The sequence below is a fragment of the Lycorma delicatula genome, chromosome 5 (genome assembly GCF_047948215.1).
Source record: "Lycorma delicatula isolate Av1 chromosome 5, ASM4794821v1, whole genome shotgun sequence".
In the NCBI taxonomy this organism is placed as follows: Eukaryota; Metazoa; Arthropoda; class Insecta; order Hemiptera; family Fulgoridae; genus Lycorma; species Lycorma delicatula.
In genome coordinates this window covers 152152357-152178666 of record NC_134459.1, presented here as the reverse complement: position 1 = coordinate 152178666, position 26310 = coordinate 152152357, and the positions used below count along the sequence as shown (strand labels likewise).

General features: G+C 29.8%; 2 protein-coding genes across 6 annotated transcripts in view; one reads left to right on the top strand and one right to left on the bottom strand.

Annotated features, from left to right (window-relative positions):
• LOC142325497 (uncharacterized) overlaps positions 1-26310 on the top strand; it is a 384074-nt gene that overhangs the window by 7986 nt on the left and 349778 nt on the right. The window lies entirely within an intron of this gene.
• Positions 672-25842, bottom strand: LOC142325770 (uncharacterized). The gene is made up of 7 exons (XM_075367802.1): positions 25733-25842; positions 21052-22935; positions 20474-20754; positions 19458-20377; positions 17334-17552; positions 3975-4193; positions 672-1246 (listed from the first exon to the last, which is right to left on the bottom strand). Exons 1-7 carry the CDS (start codon positions 25840-25842, stop codon positions 698-700), a joined length of 4182 nt encoding a protein of 1393 aa, XP_075223917.1. The 3' UTR covers positions 672-697.

Genomic DNA, 26310 nt, shown 5'->3' with positions numbered 1-26310 from the left:
ATATAGGGTTAGAGCTGCATGCTTACTGTATTTATTCTTCTTACCTATTCTTAACCAATCTACTAGAAAAAAATTCCAATTGTACTGTTAATATTGTATATACTGTACATTCTTCTTTCCATGAAATATAAGCAGTAGGTCTGATGCAATCAAGGTTAATTTATTTTAGGGCTAAGCCCTAATAAAGAAAGCTGCCTTGCCAGCTGCCAGAAGGCTCTGCAGATACCATTGATAGAACCAGAGCAGTCGACCTGACTCTCACGGTCCTTGTACAAGGAAGAAGGATTAAAGAATAAGTAAAGGCTAAGAGAGAGGAAGAGTGACTAATCCTCAGAGAGGTTGTCTTTGTTCAATGAGGTTGATTGGAATACAAAATTAATATTTAAAACTGATACCTCACCTATCCAATTAGAAGTTTAGAAAAAAGTTAATTTTTTCCCCTGTATATTTTTATACAACATAACTTAAACATTTTTCTCAGAAACACATTTATTAAATATGTCAAATAGTCTTTTTAAAGTTAAATTTTTTTTCCACTTAATTTATAGGTTTTGAAAAGATTTATCATATTTTACTATTCTTATACACAGGTTGTCTTATTTCAAGCACCGATCAAGTATTTTGAAATTTGTTGATCGGCGATTAAAATACTACATAAGTGTGGCAAGATATCTTATCTAGTTAATAATTGCTTAAGTCAAGGCAGCAATCTTGGATTGAACCTTCCCATGTGTAAAATCATTCCTGTTGGATTATGTCGAACCATGTATAAAAATGGTCTATCGAAACGAAGTCTTGGATTATCAGGCAGTCGTGCTTGTCTCGGTCTTAATGCGAGAGGTATGTTGGAATAATCGTTAAATTCTACAGGATAATGTTCTGGATCTTCTCTTCCCATTCTCTGTGGTGAAACCGGATATGTTTCCGTGTGATGTCTTGCACCGACTGTATCTTCAGCACACGTACTAAATGTATTTATTTGTACCATGTCTGATAAATGAAGGTCATTTGAAAAACCATTTAATCCACGTAAATCGGCTCGCCCGGCATTAAATAAATCTTTTAAACCCATTCTTTGCAACGCTCCTGTTACATTTAATACAGAACGATGAGAAAACCTAGGTACTTGCAATTCTAACCCCGGACGAACTAATAAACTACGTAGCAAACGTGACCAACCACCTCTTCTGTATGAAGTTTCAATTAATCTTTGTTCCAGTCGTGCTAAGCCATCACCTGGTGCAACCTATAAAAAAATTTTTTAAATTATTTTAGTTCATTTTTTTAATATTGAACAGGCTTAAGAAAAGAAGTATTTCCGTTTGAAATTTATTTAAGAAATCACGACAGTTGTTTTGGTACAAAATACCTTAGATGTTACAAATAGAAACAATTATTTAAGTTTGTTCATTGGTATTTTTCTGTTCATAACATCTGAGGGAGGTACTGTATACTGCAATTATTGTTGTGATTTTTTAAATAAATTTTGTTTTAAAATTTATTTAAAAATAAATTTGTAAATTTATTTAAAAATAAATAAATATTTATTTTTAAATAAATATTTAAAAATATAAGCAAATACATAAAGAAAATTATACTGCCTTCATTTCAAGTAAATAGATGCAATACTGTATTCCAGTATAAAGTAGTGTTGCAAACTAATTAGATTAATGCTGATTTTAGATGTTGGAAGTGTTAAATCAGTTTTTTATTATTTAATATAGTTATTTATTTATTTCTGGATTTATACTAAAAACAACATATTATGTTCCTTAAGATAAGACTACCCCTTGTGAAGGTGAGAAAAGTATGGTGCAAATATTATAATTTTAAAAATTAAATCAAGATTAAAAAAATCTTCATAAAACTTCTGAAAGTGATACAATTATATGAAAAAAAATGTCATACCTGTGTTTTTTTGTTCTGTAAAGTTTTTACTTAAATTTATTAGTTAATAAAATAATCAAAATATTAGTTAAATTAATGTTGGACAGAAAATAACATAGTTTTTTTAAATAATTGTAAATTCTCAACAACTATCATATGGTTTACCATAATATTTTGTGAGTGTTTCTCAATATCTCTTATCTACACCTGAAATAAATTTTAAAAGAGACTGATATGTTTTTTTAGTAATGAAGACAATTTTGAAATAAAATTTATTAATCATTGTCATATAAGAAATGGATTATATATTAAAAAAAAGTGAGAATAATGTAAATTAATGAAATTAACTATCTGTGTGAATGAATTCATTAATTTAATATTAAGTTTATCATTAATAAAACCTGGTTGTATCTATTATTCACTTCTTTACACTACATTGTTGTGAAGTCAAACTAAATTAATGCAATAAATTGTCACGTTTTATTTAACCTATTAAGTACTAAATGGTTTTTCATTCAGCTTGCTGTGATGACTTATGAGTTATTTTTAAAATAAATATATATTACTGTCCAATTCTTACAGTTTATTAATAATACAGTTAAATCATGTCTGTAGGAGGTATTATGACACAATTAAGTTTATTACAGTCTTAAATCCCAAGAAATATTCAGCAAAAGAAGTGATAGAATGATTACTAAAAAAAGGGAATCTTTGTGACTGCAAAATAAAAAAATATAAATTGTTTCTTTAGAATAAACAAAATGATAAACCTTATATTATTTGCAATCATCTAAAAGAAAAGAATTACTGTATGATATAATTAATTATCTCTTTACATGTGTAAACTTTGTCATAAAACTGGGTGGGACTGAAGTAAAACATGTGATTAGGTAAAGGAATATTTTCAGTTGATCTTATAGATAAAATAATACTAATGAATTTTAATTTTCTCATGGGAGATATCTGGAAGTGATACATTAAACATATTAATACAGTTGAAAAAATCTATTCGGTTACTTTTGACTTGGTTGAAAAAGTAATTGTTGAATTAATAATAATTGTTCTAAGAACAATCATTACAGATTATGTAATCATGTGATATTGGAATATGAAGTCTCATTGATATATTGGATATGAAGAATTAAACTAATTATTAAAAATATTCTGATTTCCTTATTTGTAGATAAAAACTCCCATCAGGATTGGTAGGTATGCTATAAAAAGAGGACCCTTCAGCATATGCCTGGTAGAATCAAGATAACTAATTGGAAAACCTTGATAAGATATTTACAAAAAAAATTCAAAATATTATGTTATCAATGAACAATTATTGAAAAATTTTGCGTATTCAGAATATTATTTTCTTTTAAAATATTATTGCTAATATCTCGGTTACTTTTTAACTAATAAACTAGATAAAAACTTTACTGAACAAAAGAAAAAAAGTGGGACCTTATTTTAAAATGGTGGTGTAATTTTTAGGAAGTTTTATTATATATATATTTTTTTTAAATTTTGATGTTAGTTAAAAACTGTACTCATAACTACTATTCATGGCAGTATTCACAGATTCATAGTAGATGAATTAAAAAAGGAAGGCAAATGGTACCTTCCAGAGTGGCATTGTTTTTCAGTGAATCTTTTAAAGGTTTTAGTTATTAAAATAGTTTTTTGCTGCTTTTCTCAATTTCTAATGATATTACTGAATATCATTCGTACCAGATTTTTACAATTGCTTGAATTGGCGATCAAGATATAGAAGAGAAAAAATTTTCATTAAATAATAAAACAAATATAAAATAAAAAGTAATGTTAACATCATATTTTCTGCTCTTTTCTTCCATGTTTTTCACGTGGTCTGCCTCTTTCTGCTCGTGTTTGAAAAAAAGATTGTTTTTAGACAGTTTTGTCGCTTGTTTATTGATGTAAATTAATTTTTGTTGTTTTGAGAATGTACACAGATGCAGAAAATTGTTGGCACAGAACTTTTCTCCATTCTTAGATATAAATTTACTTATTTAAGTGTTATAAGATACTGGATTCTTATATTTATATGCCACAAGATGTTTTTAAAAAAGTAGTTTTACCTGGCCTTGCTGTCCTGGAAGTACAAATAATGTACTGACAATAGAATCTGCTCCAAGACACACGGCAGTTGCATCTAAACCAGGCTCATATCCGGCTAGAAAGCCACTTCTCCATACAGCTGCTGGTACAGGTACTAGACGACGTTGGCGAGTTGATGGCCTTACTACGAAATACATCTCACCGTCTCTTCCCTCAATTGATGCTTGTTCACAATCAGTCTGTAAAAATAGTATTTAATATTCAACAGAGGTATATATGTAGCTTTTAAAATTATTTTACTGTATCGTGAATTAAAAAGAATTTTTTTTTGAGATAACATTTGCTACGGTTGATAGCCACTAATTGCCGACAATATTGTTATCTTTCAAATTGAAACTGAATCTAGCATTGCCTAAATTTGGTCTACAGCGTCTAGTTTATAAAATTAGGGATTTTATATTTATATATGAAATTATTGTATGAATGAATTTTAACAAATATATATATTACGGATGTATACAGAGTTATATTATAGTATGGTAATTGCTTTATATTTCAAAACCGAGGGATTCTTTTTGAGGTAGAAAGAAGTGCAGATCTATTTAGTTACAAAATTACTACTTTACGGTCTGTTTTAAATTTTTAGCAAACTTTTTTCGGTGGAAAAAGTTTGGATGGACTTTTTATTTAAGTAGGGAGGTGAATGTGTGATGATTTTTAAATAAAAGCTTACTAGAAAAACAATAATGTAGAAAGCCATTTCTTGATAAATGGATTCATTTCCGAGTTATAAGTTTGAATTTGTGAAAATCAGATGTTGATTTTTTCTAACAGAATTCTATTCTGCGTGAAAATGATGTATAATCAATCAATGTAGGACACCCACTATACGAGATACCTCCAGATGTACCCTAAATACCAGTAACTTAGAATTTTATTGATACATTATTAAATTTTAATTTTTCTTCTGAGTTTGTTTCGTTCGTTTAAACTGGTGTCATACTCCAAAACTTAAGGTCAAATATTTTCGCATCGATTTTAAAAATTCGCTTCGGCCTTTTTTGATCATATGAAGCATTCCAGAAATGTTATGAAATAAACCAAATTTTGTCCAGGATGGACAAAATGGATCTGTACAAGTTTAAATAACAATCTTTACTTGTTTGTTTGTTAATTTTAAATCTCAAACATCTATTAATTAGAATATCCTGGTTTTTATATAATTTATAGGATGTTATGTTGAGGGTAAAATCTTTAAAAGATGATTTATTGTACGGTACATAGATGTGCTGTGTCCAAAATATTAAAACTAAACATTCAAACAATTATTATAGCAATGTATTCATAATCAATTGTGGCTACAAACTGACATCCAGTTGTTTCAGCCATATGACTCCAGGTGAAATAACACGATATTTACCTTGTGGAACTCCCTTGTACACTTACTGCGAACAGTATTTAATTAGATTTTCAACTTTCGAAGTAGCTCACCACACTCAACATCCAGCCTTAGGTGACATACCCCGTTTGTTCAGAAAGTAATTACATCTACCATATACAGTTCTTATGCAATTAAACCTGTACCCAGTAGTCTTCTTTGTCTCAAAGAAGATAAGATATTCTTTATCATCTTGATAGTTCAGGATGTATAAATGTTACATATTATGTTATATATTAGTTGTAATAATTTGTGTAAATCTTATTTGTTGCATAAATAAATTAATTACTACATTTGTACTTCAGTAATACATTAAAAAGCCATTAAATATCTCCACTCTCTGTGTATGTGTGTGAGTGAGAGAGAGAGAGATAGTAAGAAAGTAAAATAGTTGCTGTCTGAAAATTTATACTGGTAGAATTTAAAAAAGATTAAATCGAATCTTGGCCGTTGATAGATACGGTACGGTAAACGGGGGGAGTATTATAGAATTGTGGGAAAATGCGTTGAAGTAACTGTTAACATATATCGTGTTACTTCCGCGTCTTCTACGGCGCGTTGCGGCTATGCTAGTTGCATAGCTATGACAACAGTATTATTAGTACAAAACTGCTTGTTAAATAATTCTTTGCCTTATGATTCGTATTTGATCCTTCCCACAGTTTTTTCTTAATGTGTATATAATTTTGAAACAAACACACCACAACAAATAACAGTTGAAATTACACCACGCAATTATAATTAATTAATAAAATTACGAATATTATTTACTATTACTTCTGTTATGTTTGTTTTATAATTTGTTTTAAGTAAAAGACAATTTAAAAAGATTTCTATAATCATTAGGCGCAAGTAATCTCGTTCTTGTAATAATTCTGGTCATTAAAAGTAGTTAAAGAAAACAATTTCCTCTTTCTGTAATTGCTGACCGCCTTATAATAGTTATAAAATTTTTTTGTGTTTTCGTAATAACTGTATAGTTTTTATGAAGAAATTTGTATTTCTTGTTAACCGTTTAAATATAAAACTTTTTTTTTTTTTTGTAGGAAGGCCTGAGTTAATAAATGTCCTGTCAGAAGATTTGTAATAGCAAGCAATAAAAAATAAGTGTTGTTTTTGTAATCAATATTTATACATACCTCCATTACTCCATTTACCAAAGGTAATGTTAAATTAATATATATATATATATATATATATATATATCTGTGTATTGCGAGCGCGCATATCAAACAGAATTTATCCGCCTTTCTCGATGTTTAATGATCTCAGAGTTAAAAAAAACGAAAAAAATTGGAAAATGATTTTTTATTATTTTTTGTTATAGAATATAATCTTTGCTACAATTTCCAGAAAAGTAAAACCAAATTTGACAGGAGTATTTGTGAAGAATTTTCAATCGATGGAAGAATGTTCATATCGTACATTCTTTTGTCGATAATTCGATATCAGTTCGTTTATATATTGAAATAATTAGCAACCATTTTTGTTTTTAAAACGTGGCTTAAATTCGTTTTCTTATTTGCTTATAACCTTATTTATTACATTTTTGAGATTAGAAATGAGAATTAAGACTTTTTTTCATTTGATTTTTAACATCCATTTTTTCTAGTTTTTTTTTTGAAATGGAATTGGACAAAATTTTATTACAGGATGTCTATCATACGCCAACTTAATAAAAGTAATGTATCGAAATTTTCATCGGTTGATATGTCTTGTCTAACCGAGATTCAAACCTGGAACCTCCAGCTGCAATACGAATATGTTAATATTCCTCTGTAGGAACGGGGGTCAGAATAAATTTGTATTTTAATAAAACTAATTGTATTAGCTTAAAGGTTTTTATCAATATTTAAAATGTTTTAGTTAAAAAATTGAAAATTCGTTAGATATTAAAAATCATAGTAAAAGATTATTTATTTGTAAACTTTTTTTTAGGTTAAGCTCTTATATTTAATCAAGAGTAAATGCATTCATGTTTTTACGCGGTAGTCCGCATAAGCGTTAGATGAAATTTTGGTATCATAATCTTATTTGATTTCTTTGTCAGAATTTTAAAATTCAGTTTAAAAAGTAGTCACCAACATTTGAAATAGAAGAAACGAGCCTGAGCGAAGTTTCAACTTAGTTTTACAAGTGCCATATGCCATTTATGTTGTAGCGGTTTAGAAAGAAAGATCTTAAAATTTCTTAAGAAACTGCCTATATTAATTTTACTGCCTGTGTTATTTTCATTTAAATTACTGATTTCATTTTTTTGTCGTGGAGTAATTAATTTTTATAAATGCTTCTCCCAATATGGAAAATCTGTCTTAAGTATTTTTGTTGAGTTTATAATCAGATTTATTTTAATTTTATATTTTTTTCCCGCATGAACTGAACAAGTAGTTTCAATTATTTGTAAAAATCTAGTTGTAAACGAAGCAAAGTAATTGAATAATGGAAAAAACCGGATTTGTTGCATGTAGAACAAAATTTGTGAGACGTGAAATTTGTCAGTGTAACACTATATACGAGATCTTTTTAATGTAATGTTACTTTGATTATATGTTTTTCGTTTTATTATACATTGAAAAAGTACAGTTTATAATTCTTAAAGATACTTTAAAAGTAAAAAATTATTTAAAGAAAAAGCATTATGTATGTTTTGTTTTTTCTTCGAAAAAACAACCGATTAGCTCACATTACTTGATTGACAGCGTTTATAAAAAAAACTACACTAATTTTCTTACACTTTCATTATTTTGTTTAGTTTTGCCTGATAATCAGTTAAATTAAATACGGTCAGCTCTGGTAACATACTTTTATAGTTGTTTTTTGTAATGTTTCTAGCGAAACCGATTGCACGAATTTTCTAGTTTAATGATTGTAATGAACTTTGGACAGAATTTAAGCAGAATTTTTTTTTACCATAAGGAGATAATTTTTTTTAATACTAGTATACTGTGCTAAATATAAATACTCTGGAATGTAATTTGGAAAAGGTTTTTTATTATGAAAGAGCGGTTATCAACAACAAGCCCTGTACTTTGTTTTATAACTCTGGAACCCGTCGACTGATTTTCTTAAAATTTTTTACGAACCGCACAGGTACTAAATTGGCTTCAAACAGTTACTACCTTCGGGGGAAAAGAAAGTATTAAATTTTTGCAAAAACTGGAAAAAGTGGTTGAAGTGTTTGCAGAAATAAAATTTAAAATCCTTACTGGGGCACTTTAGCAAAAAGGTTTTCTCACAAAAGTTGAAGTGCTTTTTATCAAGGTCACAAATTATCAAAACCTTCCAAAAAATGACAGTTTTTTTTTTTTTTTTTTAGCTGTCTTGCTTCAGAAAAAAAGCAAATGGGAGTTTTTTGCAACTATTTTTCTATATAAATGGGTCACACATCACAGCATTATAACAATTTTTTGCTCATCCCATTCCAGTTATTTGTGGTAACAAAAAATAAGTTTTAATTTTTAAAAGATTTAAAATAATTATTTTTAATTTAAATCCATATTTCAAGTTAACTATTACATTTACATTATAAACATCTTAATTTTTTGATAGCTCTTAGTCTTTAGTTTTTTTTTTTTGAAAAAAGTTTCCTTGCTTCCTATAAAATTACAGCTTTGTATTTTATAGATCTTATCTTTGAATTAGTTTGCAAGCCCCTCCATTAGGAGAGGCTTGCAAACTAATTCACTAAAATTTCACTAATTCACTAAAAAAAAATCGAAAACATTTTGTAGCCGGAAAGCGTTTTCAAAAATGAATTGCATAACTATCCTATTATGTATTGAAATTTATTTCTCTAAGAAGAAATTTATGTTGATTCTATTTTTTAAAGAATTTTTGTTTATTTGATAAAAGATTTAAGTTGAACGTATAATGTTTGTAACTAGACTAGTTTGTACGCCCTTTAAACAAACAAAAAATAATAATAAAAGATGTTATGATTTTCATTTTTAGTTTAGTTACGTTTTAAAATTTCATTTGCACAAATTAAACTATTTAAAAAAAGAACACTAAACAATTAGAATTGTTTCAAGATAAATAGCTTACGTAATGCATATCTCACATATATCGCAGCCTACGTAACAGAATGAATTATGATTGTTTAAAAATTAAATTTTTTTTAAATTTGACAAATGTTTCCATTTTGAGAGGTTTCTGAGTAAATAAGAAATGGTTGTTGGCATTCATGAGCGAAAATATATTAAATTATTCGATATCAGAACGACTTTTTGTTGCATAAATATTATGGCCCTACCCCAAAATATTCGGTTTACGAAAGGTAAACATTTTTGAAAAACAATTTTATTTTCTGGAAAACTACTCCGAAAAAGTTACTTATTATTAAAAAAAAAAAAAAAAAAAAAAAAAAAAAAAAACAATTTTACTTGATGTAATTTTTGTTGTTGTCATTTGACTGGTTTAATTTCCAAGATTTGGACTCTCCAAGATTCCTCCCAATCTAGTGCTAGTCGTTTCATTTCAGTACATCCTACATCCCTAACAATTAGTTTTACATATTACAAACGTTGCCTGCCTACACAATTTTTTCCTTCTACCTTTCCCTCCAATATTAAAGCGATTATTCCAGGGTGCCTTAATATGTGGCCTATAAGTCTGTCTCTTTTTTTAACTATATTTTTCCAAATTGGGCGATTACGCCCCCTTGTGGGCGCTGGAAGCCTTAAGGGGGGCGTTAGAAGGCCCACAGAAAATTGGGGGCGTTCAGGCAGTCTAGGGAGGCGATGGCTACATTTAAAAAAAAGGTAAAAATTATGTTTTCCTTATATTTCAAACTAAAATTAAATACTTACTACACAAAAAATTAAAGGGAGTATTGATAGCATATTCTATCATTTTTGTTATACAGATAAAATTGTAATTTTTTTGAAAGCAGTTTTAATAAAAATACTTACAAATATGATTACGTACCTATGATGTGCGTTTTAATTGCTGTCATTTAAAATGTAAGTTTCAACTGAGAAATAGGATATGCCATGTTTAAAAACAATAATTGCAGTTGCCGTTTTTAGGAACAGCAATTGCAATTATTATTTTTAACAGATGGGAAGTTTACAAATTTTGGGGAGCGCTAGAAAATGTTTGATTCTCATTGTGGGTGGGTGAAAAAATTTGAGAATCAATACTTTATTTGATTTCTAGCAAAAATGTATGGTAACAGCAATAAAACAAATAACTATTTTAAAATTTCCAGCGGCTTTTATTAACAGTTTTTTTATTTTTTTAACATGGCTTTTCACTCTTTTTTTAATTATGAATAAATTATTCACACTATTTTGCAACATGATTATACAGTACTAAGGCTTTTTTTGAGTACTCAAAAAAGGAGTAAAGTAGTTTTTTTTTTAATCAGTATGTTCGTTCAGCTCTTTGTAAGATAGTTGTTAAAAAAAGCTCAACTGTTCGTCATGAAATTATCTACTATTTCTGATCAACATATACGTATTTACAATTATACGTATTACGATACGTATTTTTTAGGAATCATGGTCACGACTTTAAAATAATACATATAAACAACGTATTTATTAAAATAAATAAATATATATATATATTGGGACTAAGACAATTCTAACGAAAATGGGGTCCGATTAATGTTTTTCATAGCTGATTTTAGGCTACGCTGCCTTTTAAATTATTACTCGATAATGAAACATTAAAAAAATAAATTTAGTAAATGCTTCTAACTCAAAACGATCAGTAGAAGCGTGCCAATTAATCGGAACACAGAGAATTTTTTTGTTTATTTCTATATTGTGGCTACACTGCTCGATCACACTCGTTAAGTTTTCTGTATAATGTGAGGTTATTGTTCTTTGATTATTTATCAGTTTTCATGTTATAAATAGGGTTTTGTGGAATGTTGATTTCATTTTTTTTACAAAATCATATTTTTGTATTTTTTGTTCTGTGTGGCTTGAATATGTAAGGATAGACATAACTTCAAGAAAGCGTTCGAAGATCGTGTTTCTCTTTCTAAGCAGTATGACGCAATGACTATTAGCTTCTCAAAAATTAGCTTTTTAAAAATGAATTGTACCACAAAAGTTCATCTCATTAAATCAGTAATATCGGTTTGGTCTCATGTTGAAAAAGTCAAAGAAATACACTGTTGAATCGATGCCACATCGAGTGATTAAGAATAAAGGACATATTCATTACTAGATAGTTAATCACAAATTGTACAGGTATGATTTTATTTTATAAATAAAATTACTTTTTATTAAATAACATCGGTGTTCGGATTAATTTTTGCACGCTATTGCGTTTTTGTGGTATGAGATACTGCTTGGGATGAACTGTAATCCACTTTTAAAACTAGCTGTGAAAAATATTAAATGTTTGCCATTTTGGTTAGGATTGACGTATCCTACATTTTTTATATCACAATGTAGTTTCTGCGGTTAATTAATTATATGATTAGATTCATTTCCAGATAATATATTTTTTTTAAATTGAACAGGTGAATTTGTTTTTGTAGAACTATCTTTCCTATCTACAGATTATTTCTTTATTTAAAATATAACAGCTATAAATTATGTTAGGTTTATAAGAATAATATATAAAACGTTTTTTGTGCATTTTACAGTATACGGGGACGGCTTGGTGCTGTCATGTTGAATCTACTTAACTGATTAAAATGTGATGAAACTATTCTATGGATTTAGCAACAGTTTGAACCGTCACTATTTTTTATGTGCTGATAAGAGTGCAACGTATTTGGAGAAATTTGTTACGAGATGTTTTTTCCGAATAAAAAACATTTCAAAAAGATGTTGGTTCTTAAATAATCCATATTGTATTTTTTCAGTTTATTGATATTTATAAAAGAAACTGGTTCGTAATTACTGTGTGAACGAATTCCTTATTCTGAATTCAAATTAAAAAAAATTCGTTTGATGACATTATACCGTAGAATTAGCGAATAAATAAAAATTAATATAAAACCATGTTTTAACTGTTACGGTAAATCCTAAATAAATTTTTACGTATACAAATTAGCTTTTCGCATGGGTTTTTGGGTCATGGTAGTAAAATAAAACTGTTTAATAACAATTTAATGTAATCTAACCGTACATAATACAAAAATATAGGCTTATTAGCGATTCAAAAGAAATCATGTTCACGACTTTAAAATAATACATATAAACTACTTAGTCGTAATGTTATTTACAAACAGATTTGCTTTGCCGAGTAAAGTAACCGTACTGAAATACAATAAATCAGGCGGGAATAAAACGGTACAATATGTCATTAATGGAACTAGAAGTAACTTTGAATAAAGGAAAAGATGAGTGAACGGACAGTACGTCCAGTCAGTCATTCATTCGTGGCTAACTACCGTAAGTGTTTCTTTAGGTTGTAAATTAGATAAGAAGTAGGTTTAATGGATATTTAAAGACTTAGTCCAGATTATTTAATTTAATATACTTAAATTAATATTTTACTGGCTTGATAATCAGTAGTTTTTAAGTAGACTTTGTAATTGGTTGTAGAGTTGTGTAAAATAATTAAAAATTTTATTTATCGAGAAGAGGATAATGACGTACGTTTAAGACGACCCTCTTAAAGATTGAAGTTATTTTACACAATTTTTTAACATCGGATTTATTTGATGACTAGAAGATTTATTTAAAGCAATTTTATTCTTCCCGAACAAGACGGAAAATTGCGTCATATGACAACCTGATGTTTCTAATACACTTGAAACATTTCGGAGTACGTGATCAAATAGGGTGTGAAGTAGGAAATAATCGTTGATCGTGAGATGAATCGATGACAGTAACGTTTTTTTTATTAAAAAAATTAAAAACCGAGTAATGTATTTGATGACAATTTCAGCAGCACTGCTGGCAAATATTACGCATTTATTAACAAGGTAGCGGCTAATTCCTCAAAACAAAACCATACTGTCCAAGGGAAGGATATCCCCAGAATAAATCCTGGATTTTCGAGTTTAGGTTTGGTTGCAGGGCCCACATCTTTTTGCCATTTTTTTTTTTATTGACAAATTGCATTTTTTACTACATAAAAATACTCTTACAAAATGAAGACGTAAACTTCTAACGAGGTGAGGTAAATTAGACGAAAAACAGTAAACATAAAAAAGTATTAACAGAATAAATGGATATACTCATGTTAATCAGAATACAATTTATTTTTATAATGACCCCCAGACGTATTTGTTATATCTCGAGATGAGGTGAATGAAATTGCAGATGAAAAAATACTAGACCTTTGATCGACCGGAGACCATGATTAGAAGCCAACCGATAAACCGGTTGTCTTGTCAATAAATAAATCAGTTTAGTATCAGAATCATACAACTTGTGAAAAAATTATTTCATATCGTATGGATACGTGTATTAAGGGGTCAGGATTTTTTACCCTAACTAAGCACCAGAGCTTAAGTTTGGATATTTTTACAGCTACCTGATAAGAACAGATTTCCAGCTAAGTCCATTAGCAAAACTGCTCCCATTAAACCATATAAACATTAAGGACAAGAATTCTACAGGTTCTTAGCAGGAACCCAGAGAATGTATAGCCAAAATCTACAAAATGCTGCCTGCAAAAAAGAGATCATGGATTCTAGAAACTAAAAGATAATAAGCAGACGATCCATCCTTATAGAGTTAAAAAACAAACAAACCCTGCCAAATAAATGCCTCAGTCTCCCTTAGATAGTGGATGCCCACTCAGGCTACAGTTCTAAAAAAGGTTTGGGTTACTTATACTCAGAGTGGAAGTATCTATCCTGAGTATACTTCTATTCAATACTTTTATATTGACCAGCTATAAATGTGCTGTAAAAATTACTTTTTTCCATATACTAAAAAGTTTTCCAAGAATTTCTTAACTTAAAATAAATAAATAAAAGATAAAATCTTGAGAATTGAGAGTGGATTATCCTCTTAAATCAAAGTCGTTCATTTAAACTCAACAGTGGTTTAATATGACACCAAACTTACTTTAACACAGGTTTGCATGTAGAGTAATAAAAAGTATACTCAGCCAAAAAAGTGCTGATTTTCATTTGTCTGTTTTTTTCTTTTCGCTGACTGAATTCACTTTGAATAGGTTTTTTTTACATCTTCATTGTTTGAATGATTTCATGATAGATTTTTATCAATGTTCCTTGAATAACTATAGCGTAACTCTGTATTCTACTTGATTTGAACGTATTGCACCATTGTGATGATACGGCTGAAATTGAAAAACATTCAAATTCTGGAAGTCATTGAATTTTTTTTCACTTATTCATTCTTTAGGAATAGTTTAAGATTATTTTATACTTCTTTGATGATAACTATACACAGTTGAAACAACAGTGCGGTTGAACAAGACTATGAACAATTTTTCTTAAACTCTGACTGCCATAAGGAAGTAGTGTGTCTTGTAAGCGAGTAATGCAGAATTTCAGAGATTGATCAATTCTTTAGGATATCTGGTGCAAATTTATTTAGCTTGGACTGTAGCTTTTCTTGGTTGTGAAAGACAATGTAGAAGAATTTCTACTACAAAAGTCTGTGAAGCTAGAATAATAATTTGAAATGATAAATAAAGAAGTCTGAATCAAGGGGTGGTTAGCTTAAAATTTATAGTTTGAGTTTAAGTAATTATTTTGCCAACAGAAAAACAAGAATTTCTACTCTGCATCGCCCTGATGCTAAAATATATTTCATAGAAGCGAATATCTTCAAGCGTGTTTGTACAATATAGTTCATCATATTTCAATTTTTTTCTTTCTTTTCTTCTTTATTATACTAATTTTCTATTGTTATTATTTCTTATTTTTATACATGAATTATTGCAATAATTTAAGTTCCTTATTTTATCCTGTTATTTCAAAATTTTCTATTTCATTTGTAGATAGCAATTAAAGGTATCTTGGTAGAAAGGATCCAGATGCTCTAAATTTGTTTTAAAGTTATTATAAATTGATATGTTGTATAAATTGAAGGTATAAAATTATTAAATAAATGGTAGTTTATTACTTTTTGATTTTGGTAGTTTTCTTGTTTATGTTATTGAAAAAAAAAGATCACTTGCCTTCTTTTTCTATGGTTACATCATGAAGGTTTGTAAATCACAATTTCCTGAAGGAAAATTTTCTGTTGCTTAAACTGACATTTTTATTGTGTGCAAGATTTTTTTACAAAGCTACCGACTTAAAGTGTTTTAAACTGATTTATTTCACTGTTTTACATATAATCAAAGCATTATTTATTTTCATGACACTTAACTTTGCATCACTAATTATCTTTCTTTCTGTTAAATAAATTCCCCTACAGTTTGATTCGGCTAATATATGTACTTAAGTTTTATACCAATTTTCAGTCTGTAAAATCAACAGGATGAAATTTAATATCCAAGTCACAGAATTATTTCCATTTGGCTCACGGTACTGTGCAAACTAGTCAGCAGTGCCAGATTAACAGTATGTCAATAAAATGTCTTATATTACTGTAGATCTTATATTACTGATTAAAAGAGTTGATAATATTTGATTTTTTAGTACATTAGAAGCATGGATATTGTCAGTTATCACAGAGTTATTGCGTAATAATTACCATAAATATGAGTTTTCTTATGAGTCAAGTGTTATACTATTAACTGGAACTAATATATAAAGTTTTTATTAATTTTTTTAAACTAATTAATATTTTAGTTTGGTTTTAAAATGATAAAATTTAATCTAATATAATTAAAAGGGATGGGACTCCCACATCAGTGAATTAGTCCCAAACAGGTGCCTGCACACTGATAGAAGGACCTCCTCTAATGACAAGCAAACAATACTTTACTCTAAGAGAATTTACTAGATTCTTTCAGCTTAATTGTGATACCATAATCGCCTGCCAACCAGTGACCGATCATTACTGACCAGGAATCATTAATATAATCTATTTGCAAACCGAAAATTCAGCAGCTCCCAGCATCCCTGCCCAAAGAAGTGAATCAATTATTGCTGCATTCATTGGGCTTTGGCTAAGAGCAGCATATTATCATCAGCCTAATGCCAGATTCACGGCAGTTTTTGGATACAGCCAGAGCCCTACTTCCTTCTGTTGGTTTCAGAAAATCACTGTGCAAGGCAAAATCCTACTGCTAATAAGAAACGAACTGCAGGAGCTTGAAGCTTGAAACACCTATTTAAATGGCTTTGTAGCCTAAATCTGCTCTTTAGAGCCTCAAGACAAGAGATCTCTTCTAGCAAATTACTTTGAAATATGATACTATCTGGATAGAGCAAGCTGTCTCTGAGTTTAATAGAATAACTTACTGGCTGTCTTAAGCAATATGATCCTCTGAAGCTGTCATCAACCTGAACAATACAGAATGCTCTGAGATTATTTTTATGTTATTGGAAGCTATCAGCTAACAGTGTCCCGTGATACCACTGGTTCAGAAGATTTTGGTCCAGATGTGATCAATATTTGCACTCAGATGAACAACTAACTGAACTTACAACCACAAGATTCCAAACTGTTTTAGTGATTCATTGTTTCAGATTCCAAAGTGATTCCAAATCACAAGTTTCAGTGGCTTGTTTGGTTTCAGTAGGGGTTGACATCATGACTACACCAGTCTCCTTTGATTTTCCTATGAAATACCTGTTAAACCAAGTGGACTTTGGATCATGCCATTATGCAATAGTACTTTAATCACTAAACTTTGGTTTAAAAGGTAATGCTTTTGATTCTTGGTAGAATGAAATGCCTAAGTTGAAATTAAAGCAATATGTGATTGTATTAAAATGTTTTTAATCTCAAATCTTAATATATCAGCCCTGCTTGTTTAGATTCTTTCATACGTTGTTATTTTATTTTTGATAATGACTTTAGACACATTAAGACAAATAATATAAAAAATAGTAATGTAAATTTATTATACAAAATAAAATACATTGTATTCTGTTTACCTGGAATATGTTGGCAGAAAATGCGGCTAATGGTGGTCTTAGACTTAAACTGGAACCACGTAAATACTCTGGAACTCTTCCTAGAGTTTGTCTTTTAATTAAAAGATTTGTTCTCCGCCTAAGGATATCTCCCATTCCTGCAAAGTTAATTTCTTCTACATGACCATCGTAATATTGCTGAGCACGTTCCTTGTAGAAATCCAAGATTTTCCCTTTAACCTTTCAAACACAATATTTATTAGAGAATTTTTAATTTATTATTAAACATTTCTGAAATTAAGTTTTTAGTTTTTATACGTTAAGGTCATAATCAAATAATGTATTATAATTATGCCATGTTTAATTGCTGTGTGTCTCATTCTACTGTTCCACAAAATTGATATCCCAGCTATAAATTGCATACAAAATTAAGGACTGATATGAAAACAAACTAAATTTTTTTTATATTTAAAATTGGGCTTTTCTTTTTGTTTTTAAAATTGCCGCCAGATATATTTTAGTCTTTACAAATAAGTAGCGAAGTACAGCACTCATAAAGTTTTTGGTAGTTAGGTGAATTTATAGGCACATATGTGGTTCATTTAACGATCTTGTTCATTTTAGAATATATCTCAGTTCCCCTACTGTCTTGAAGCATTGTATATAGAGCATAGTTTCATGAGCGAAAGGAGTACATTAACTTGCTGATTTACACTATTGTTCCCAATATTTATAACGGTTGTGGTGGATACGAAGCTTCTGAAGTACAAGAGACACCAATCAATTGTTTTCTGTAAAAGTAATGATGTTCATAATACAGCCAGTTCTTACTGTAAACACCTGAACATTGCTGGCATTTCTATGGGTTTGACATACTAATGTAAAACTACGTATGGATCTATGAACTGGGAATCACTTTGCTGTTCTCTTTCCTTAGTAAGCTTTTAAAGTAATATTATTGAATGAATATTACTTCTGAGGGTAGCTGTGATATGTTTAGAAGCAACTTATTATGTGGTGGTCTAGAATCATTATGGCTATTATACTTAACAGCAAGTTCTAAAATTTAAGTTCTGATATTTCTGTTTAATTCATTTTCTTTCTGTATGTTGGATGCCTGCATCCAAGTAGACAAGTGTTAAATATCGTAACTCTAACAGGTATAGGCCACTTATATGAAAAGTGTGCTGTATCTCTCGTACATCAGATCTTTACATGCCTCACAAAGCTAGAAAGACTAGTAGATAGTATAGAACAACTGCGTAATCTATCTTTTTGTTGCGTACTGCATTATATACACGGACTGTACCAGTAGGGGTTCAGTACCTATGTACATTGATAAATGAAGTTGAGCTTCTGGTTATACTTTCATTCAGAGTGTTTAAAATATTACTTCTACCCTAAGTAAAATTTCTGAGTTCAGCATAGAACTTTTCTCTTAAGAAATGAAACTTGGATGAAGGCTTTTTTAAGTTGTAATGCAATTTTTTTTATCCTTTAATTGATATGGAAAGGTTGTGTGTAGTGCTTGTACGTATTATTTTTACAACCTGGTAAATTTGAGCCTGCTTTGATTAACCAGAAGAAAGATGTTTGTTAATCTTTTAAAGATGATTACCATTAACAGTTGGGTTGATTTGTGTAAAACCATTGACACGAGGGTTGTGGAGAGATCAACTGAAAACATATTTCCACTTTTATGCTTTTTGTTGCATATACAAATTTTATTTCTGCTTTTATTTACAAATAAGTGATTAATTTTCTTTTAAATCAGTCCTTTGTCATGCTTATTTATGAATTTTTTGACATTTTAATTTGATATTTTAATAAATAAATTTCCATAATTCCTATCCATGTGTTGAATGGAACGCAAAGGGGGTTGTATTTTTTTTAGTCACATTAATATTCACCAATTTTTTAGTAATAATGATTAGAATCAGTATCAAATTACAATTAGAGAATCATTGAAAGAATGAGGCATTAGGTCTTAAAAAATTTTACATAGAAATACCTAGGGATTTGGACAAACCATATCTTTTTTGGACAGTTTCATATTCTACACTGACTATACTGAGGTTCAAATTTTTTATAAAGTAAATAAATTATTAAAAATATTGATATAACATATTATTTGGTTATGTTTACCTTGTCGCTGTAAAGTTCTCGAACAAAAGCCGCAGTTGCAACACCAAAATTCTTAGAATTGAGTACAGATTCTGTTACATTCTGCAATACTTGATGTGGATTAAATGTTACCATATCATCTAGCCTTAAAACATCATTCATTTGACCTGAAGTTGGTCCTCTAGCACCAAGAAACACCATTGCCAAAAGAGATGTAACTGCAAATGGAGAAAGAACAAGGCTACGAGCTGATATAGATCCTTTACCAGTTATTGATGTCCACATTCGGAATGCTAATTCATTACAGAGGTCAGCAAATCGTCGTACATCATCACCTAGAAGTGAAGTACTCTCTTCTAGACCAAGACTTTCATGTGGTGCTGGGTGTAATTCAACAGGTGAAGATGATGATTCTCCAGGTCTCTTCAAAGAAGGCCTACTGACTGTTGCATTATTCTGTGTGCTATTTTTAATTGATGATTCATTTTCATTTTGATTTAAATCAACTGTAGTACTATTTTTATTTTGTGATTTTGTTGTATTTCCAACATAATTTAAACTTTGAACTTTATGAGTTTCTTCTTTGGTATTATTTGTTGCTGTTGTTTTATTGATATTATTTTTATTATTACTGTTATTATATTTATTTTCATTGCTTATCGAGTTTATTCCTCCTACTCTTGTATCTTTAGTGTTAGTTTCAGGACTCAATTTACTTTCTTTTAGTTGTGTACTTTGACCACCATTTTCTAATTCATAATCAGCAGTTTTCTTCTCTACTGAATCAACATTTTCACTCTGGATATTAGTTGTACCTTCATAAACAGATGTTGTGAATTCTATAGCACTTGCATTGAAGCTGCTAGTCTTTTTATTATCTACATTTTCAGATGACTCTTCTATGTAAGTGGTGGTTTCTGAATCTGTTGTAGACTGGTATTCTGTTGTAGATTCATTATCAGAGGTATTTTTATCCAGTTTATTTTTTAATTCTTTTTCAGAAGTGGTATTTTCATTTATTACTCCGTCAGTAGTACCTGTTGGAAATTCTGTTGTACTATCAATAGTTGTTAAATATGATTCTTTATTTTCCGTTGTCAATTCAGTATCATCGGAATTAATTTGTGAAGCATGTTTTAATTCACCCATAACTGGTTGTCTACTTAATCCTCCTCCAAATTTATGTGCTGGAACTGGTGGCATATTATTTTCCTGAAGTAATATACTTGTAACAGCTGAAATACCTTCTTGTATAAGTTCACCTTCATTTTCTAAATTCAAATTAGTTGTTGAATCAATAATATTTTCAGTTGTTGGACTGGTTGTAATACTTTCTTTATTAGAACCTAATGCCAAGTAATTTTCTTGGTTTTTTATGTTATTTTTATTATTTACTTTGTTATTATATTTTAAAGTTGTAGGGTCAATTTTTTCTTCTGTTGGTAATGTTAAAGAAACTGTTGATGATTGAACAGTATTTCCTGAAGGATTTTCTGTTGAAACGAATTTCGTTACCTCTTCTTTTAATTCAGCAGTTGTTACTGTTGTTGGAATAGTTGTAACATATTTTTCCTTTTGCGTTGTTATTTTATCCTTTACATTTTCTATGACAGACTGAGTGGTTGATTCATTTTGTTTTATTTTAGATTGTGTTGTTGTAGTTAATGTTGTTGTTGGAATTGTTGCAGTTGAACTTACAGGACTTGTTGATGGTTTAATTACTGGTTTTTTATTTAATGGTTTTGTTCTTAAAGCTGAAGTAGTAATAGCAGTAATTATTGGTTTAGGTGTTGTTTTTCTATTAACCAGAGTTGTACTTATTTCCGGTTGATCAGTTGTTATTAATGAATTAGTTACTATGTTGTTATTACTGGAAGCTGCCTGAAGTTTAGATGATGATGGTGGTGGTGACGCTGAAACTTTAGTAGTACTTGGTCGGCTCGATTGATTGCCGTTAGTTGGTTTTATCATTGTGGTTCTTATATTGTTTGGTTTAACTGTAGTTGGTGTTGTTTTTGATGCATTTGCAGCTGATGGAGAAGTTTTTGTAATTGTTGGCTTTGGTTTTATTGAAGAAATTGGTTTCACTGTGATAATAGATCCTTGTGTACTTGTTATTTGTTTTTCAGTCCCTTCTGTTTCAGTAGGGAACGTTCCAGATGTTGAACCAGTGGAATATTGTTGTGCTGATTCTGTTGTTAATACCGGGTCACTTGAAGACTTTGTTTCTGTATTCAACGCACTCTCTAATATACCTTGAGCAGCCAGTGCTTCAGATATCATTTGGTAATCACTCACAGCTCCATTATTATATTCTAATGATGTCAAATTAATCCTTCCTGAAGTTGATGGCACCGTACTAGGATATGTAGTCTTTTCAGAAATACTATTTTCAGTTGTCTGTTTTGTTTGAGTTAATTTATCTTTGGTTACGATATTAGTCGTGGATGCTGGATTTTCAGTGGAAATCCTATTTTCTCCAAAAAATGGCTGGGAATAAGTCGTAAAAGTCAGTGGAGTTGTACTGATGAACGGAACCTTGGTTGTTTGAGGTCTGCTTTCAGCTTCAGGAGTAACAGAGTTCTGAGAAGCTGAAGCCACTGGAATGTAGTTAGACTCTAACGTACTTGAAATGTTCACATCTTCAACTACTTGTGATAGAACACTTGAAAGCGAGGCAGCCATTTCTTCCATGACTGGAACTGTCTCTGAAGATGAAGAAAAAGTTGAAGTAGATTCTACAGGTTCTGTTGTGTGTATTGTCGAAGAATCGACAATCATATCGGTGACATCAGATTTGCTGTCACTACCAACTGTAATAGTACTTGGTTCTAGGGTAGACATCATTGTGGTTATACCTGTGGTTAACGTTGTTGCTGAGGTCGCTGCACTTGAGTTTTTTTTAGAGGGAGCTGGTATGTTCTGTATCGGAAGGTAATGGATAATTGTAGGATTTGCTGTTGTTTCTCTTTGTGTAGTCTCTTCAAATGTAGTGGTGGTTGAAGGAGGCTGTCTATTCGTAGGTTCAGATTCTGGAGCTTTATTATCCTCTAAAGGTCCACCTAATACACCCGGTAACAAAATGCTCCATGATGATGCCGCATCAGGTACACTTAGAACAGCAAGTGGTTTTGTCATTGGTAATTTGTTCTTACTTGCTTCCAATTCACTTTTTAAAACATTTTGTACATTAGCGACTACTTTATGTACTCCTTGTAAATCTGAAGGTTCTACATCTGGCAACACTTCGTGGTAGTAGGTAGGTGCTGAAGCATCACCTTCCATGCCATCTGAATCCCCTCCGGCTATCAGTCCCTGAATTTGATCAAGAGTCATTAACCTTTTTACTAGATCTCCGCTCTCATCGAATGTATAAAACTCATATCGATCTGGTGACAGTAGATCACCTGGACTTCCAATAGCTCCATCACTAGGATCTCCTATGTAAGTCTTGGTTCCATTTCCATGATCCATTATCACAGAGACTGAAGTTACTACACTGTTAACAAACATATAAATAACAACATAGTCATGAATTTTATTTATAAAAGTAAAAAAAATAATAAATATTATATTCAATTGAAAGTTTCATAAATATGTAACTTGTGTTACTAAGCTTTATAAATTTTCTAACTCATGAATTTCAAACAGTGGGCTAAATATGAATGTATAGAATGCATGCTAAAAATGTTTTATTAGAGTAACATTACTTACATTTTTATTCATCGTGAATTAAAGAGATTAATTTTTAAATTATATTCATAGTAAGATTTGAAATCTAAACATAATCTGTTTTGTTATCAAGCAAATGGTAATAACTTCAAAGAAGAGGGGAAAAAATAAAAAAGTTAAAAAACTCAGTTTATCATGTTTGTGTTTGTGAAATAGTTAAGAGAGCTGAATATGATACCTAGAATAAAAAATATTTTTAAATTTTTTGAATTTTCTTGATATAAAAAGTTACCAAAATATTTAAAATTTCTTGTAAATGAATAAATTTAAATAAAATTAATTATTATTTTTAAGCGTGTTACAGTTGTGCTGTTCTACAGAGTGATTTTTTAGCGCTATCTTGCTGAAACCAGCAATACCATTCTTGAGGTTCCAGGAGGGACACAAATTGGCGCCAATATTCCTGTATACTTCTACCATTTACTGTCTGTTCGAAGAATATGGGTCCGACTATATGATGATGAGATATCCCACACCACACATCAATTTTTTCAGGATGCAAAGATTTATCTTGTAAAGCGTTAGGATTTTCAACCACCCAAATTTGACAGTTTTGACTGTTCACATAACCATCTAGGTGGATCCAAGCTTCATCACTAAAGAACACTGTATTTAAAAATTTGATTCCGTTATCATTTACGAGAGACATAAACCAACGGCAATATTGCAATCGCTTGTTTAAATCTGGAGGCTGAAGCTCTTGGACTAATCGCACGCTGTATGGATACAATTTCAATTTTTTAGCAGTTTTCTGAACACTCTAATATGAAAAACCGACTTGCATGGAAAGTTTTCGTTTACTTTTCCATGTAGAATTGAGCAATCTTGTTTTCACATTCTCTAAAACGTCATCTGTCAAGCGAGTTGGTCGACCACTACATTTTCTGTTGCAAACACCACCTTTCTCTCGAAATCGGTTTGCTAGCCTAGAAATTGACATTTTTTCTGGCGGAGGAACACCAACAAATTTAATTTGAAATAATTCTTTTACACTCACGTACAATTTTGTAGCAAAATATTGTTCAAGAATGAAAACTCATTGTTTTATGGTAAAAGACATTCTGTTCGTAACATGACTGGAAACGGCACAAAAGTTTACATAGCTCAATGAGAATCAACTCACACTACTGTATCTATACCGGTTGAATAGCGCTACCAACTTCGTTTCACAAAACAAATTTGTCTTTCTTAGAAAAAAATGACCAGACATTAACATTTGGGTAATAGGACTAAAAAAATCACTCTGTAGAATGTATAGGGAAATGCCCTAAATTCTCTAGGGACAAATAAACGTAAGGTACTGCTAAGAGACTAATAAGAGATTCTTTAACAATGTCAGTGTCATTTGTACATGATTTCGATAATTCTTGCTCGTCACTTATCTCTGCCCCTGGTTAATTAAAGCAAGTCATTACACAATACAGAGAAAGTATTGCGTTGAAAAACTATTGTATCCAATATAAATTTTTTTCTTGGAGGGTGTGGTGAATTCTGTGTTGTATGAAGTTCAAATCTAGTTTTTGATAGTTAAGATTTTTAGTTAATCCATATTACTTATGAACCAGTTGTATGAAATTTATAACAATGTTAAAATAACAAATAAAGATATAAAACTAAGTAAGTCCCTTGTTAGTATGATTTACCCAATTTTATTTATTTTACGACAACAACAGGCGGACAACCATTAACAGTTATAATAGAAGTGTATATTTCATGCTATGTGTAATGTGTAATGTGAGATATACCTAGCCAGACCAGGGCTCAAACCCAGAACTTCTTGATGAAAAGCAGACTACCACTCCACCGTGAAAATTTAATTACTGAACACAGTGTTTTTTCTTTTAACACAATATTGCAGAGGAATACTTATGCACTTTTTAAAAATAATCTGTTTATATTTCTCTAAGTATTCAACTTTTGTTCTATGAACCAGATTAAACTAAAGCGATAGTGAACAAAATATTATAATTTTTTTAAAAATTAAGTAGTCCAATGAAGAAACAAGTTTATAACATTATTGTAAATAAAAATTGAGATATACTTCTGCTTAATTCAGAGTTTGATTTATCTGAATGAAGGAAATTTCTATCAAATCTGGATTGTTGGCCTTTTACTATTTATAATATTAGTAAACTAATAATAACCAATCATTATTTTATTACTGAATGCTTCTGTAGGTATTAAAACTGGGGACATTATAGAACTGTTGGCCTAGATAACCTCTCCAAAACTTTCATAAGTTGATATAGTATGAAGATGTTAAAACTAAAATTTATAAAAAAAAAATAAAACCTAGAATTTAACTTATATTTATCGATTGAATTCTTTTGTTATGTGCTTGTTATAAAAGCTATAAAAATATGATAATATTAAAATGATTTCTATTCCTACTTTTTATTGTTATTATTATTGTTATCTTTCTATTGGTAATTAATAACACCCTGCTGTGCTGTTTAATTGATGATTGAGTAATTCATTTGAATGGTATCTTCAGAGAGCTAATAGCGTATTGTCTTTAATGTAAGGTTAAAATATACAGTAATTGATTAACAAGTTTCTATTACCTAGATCCTAGTACCTTCCTTGATTGTTCATTGTCAACTTCTTCTTCTGTTAATGGATGAGCTGATACAGCAGCAGCAAGACCTGCCAGAAGTGCTGCCAGCCATCGCATCCTGAAAAAAAAAAAGTTACTTTAAAAGAGTAAATAGCTTTGGATAATTCATTGTATGGTTATTATACTTATATACTGCATACTAATGCTCAGTTAGTAGATTTACAGTCGTTTAACTGATATTTTTAGGTTTCATTCTTTTCAAGAACATTCTTTCAAGGGTATTTACCAATTAAAGACATATGTTTGAGTCTAGAAAGTTGCACTAGACTTCAAAATATTTATTTTTTTTTTTTTAGCAAAATAAATCTTTATTTAAAATACTTTTAAGTGATTTCCTTCTGAAAGATCTTTTACTTATGTTGTCATCAGTATGTCAAAAGTACCTTTGTTATGATGATATCTGTTTTCAATTGCTTAAAAAACCACTTTAATATTTATGTCATAAAATCATATATCTGATCTGTTATTTTCTATTTACTATAATTTTTCAAATTTATCCTATAAATTTTATATTTTCAAGTTTGT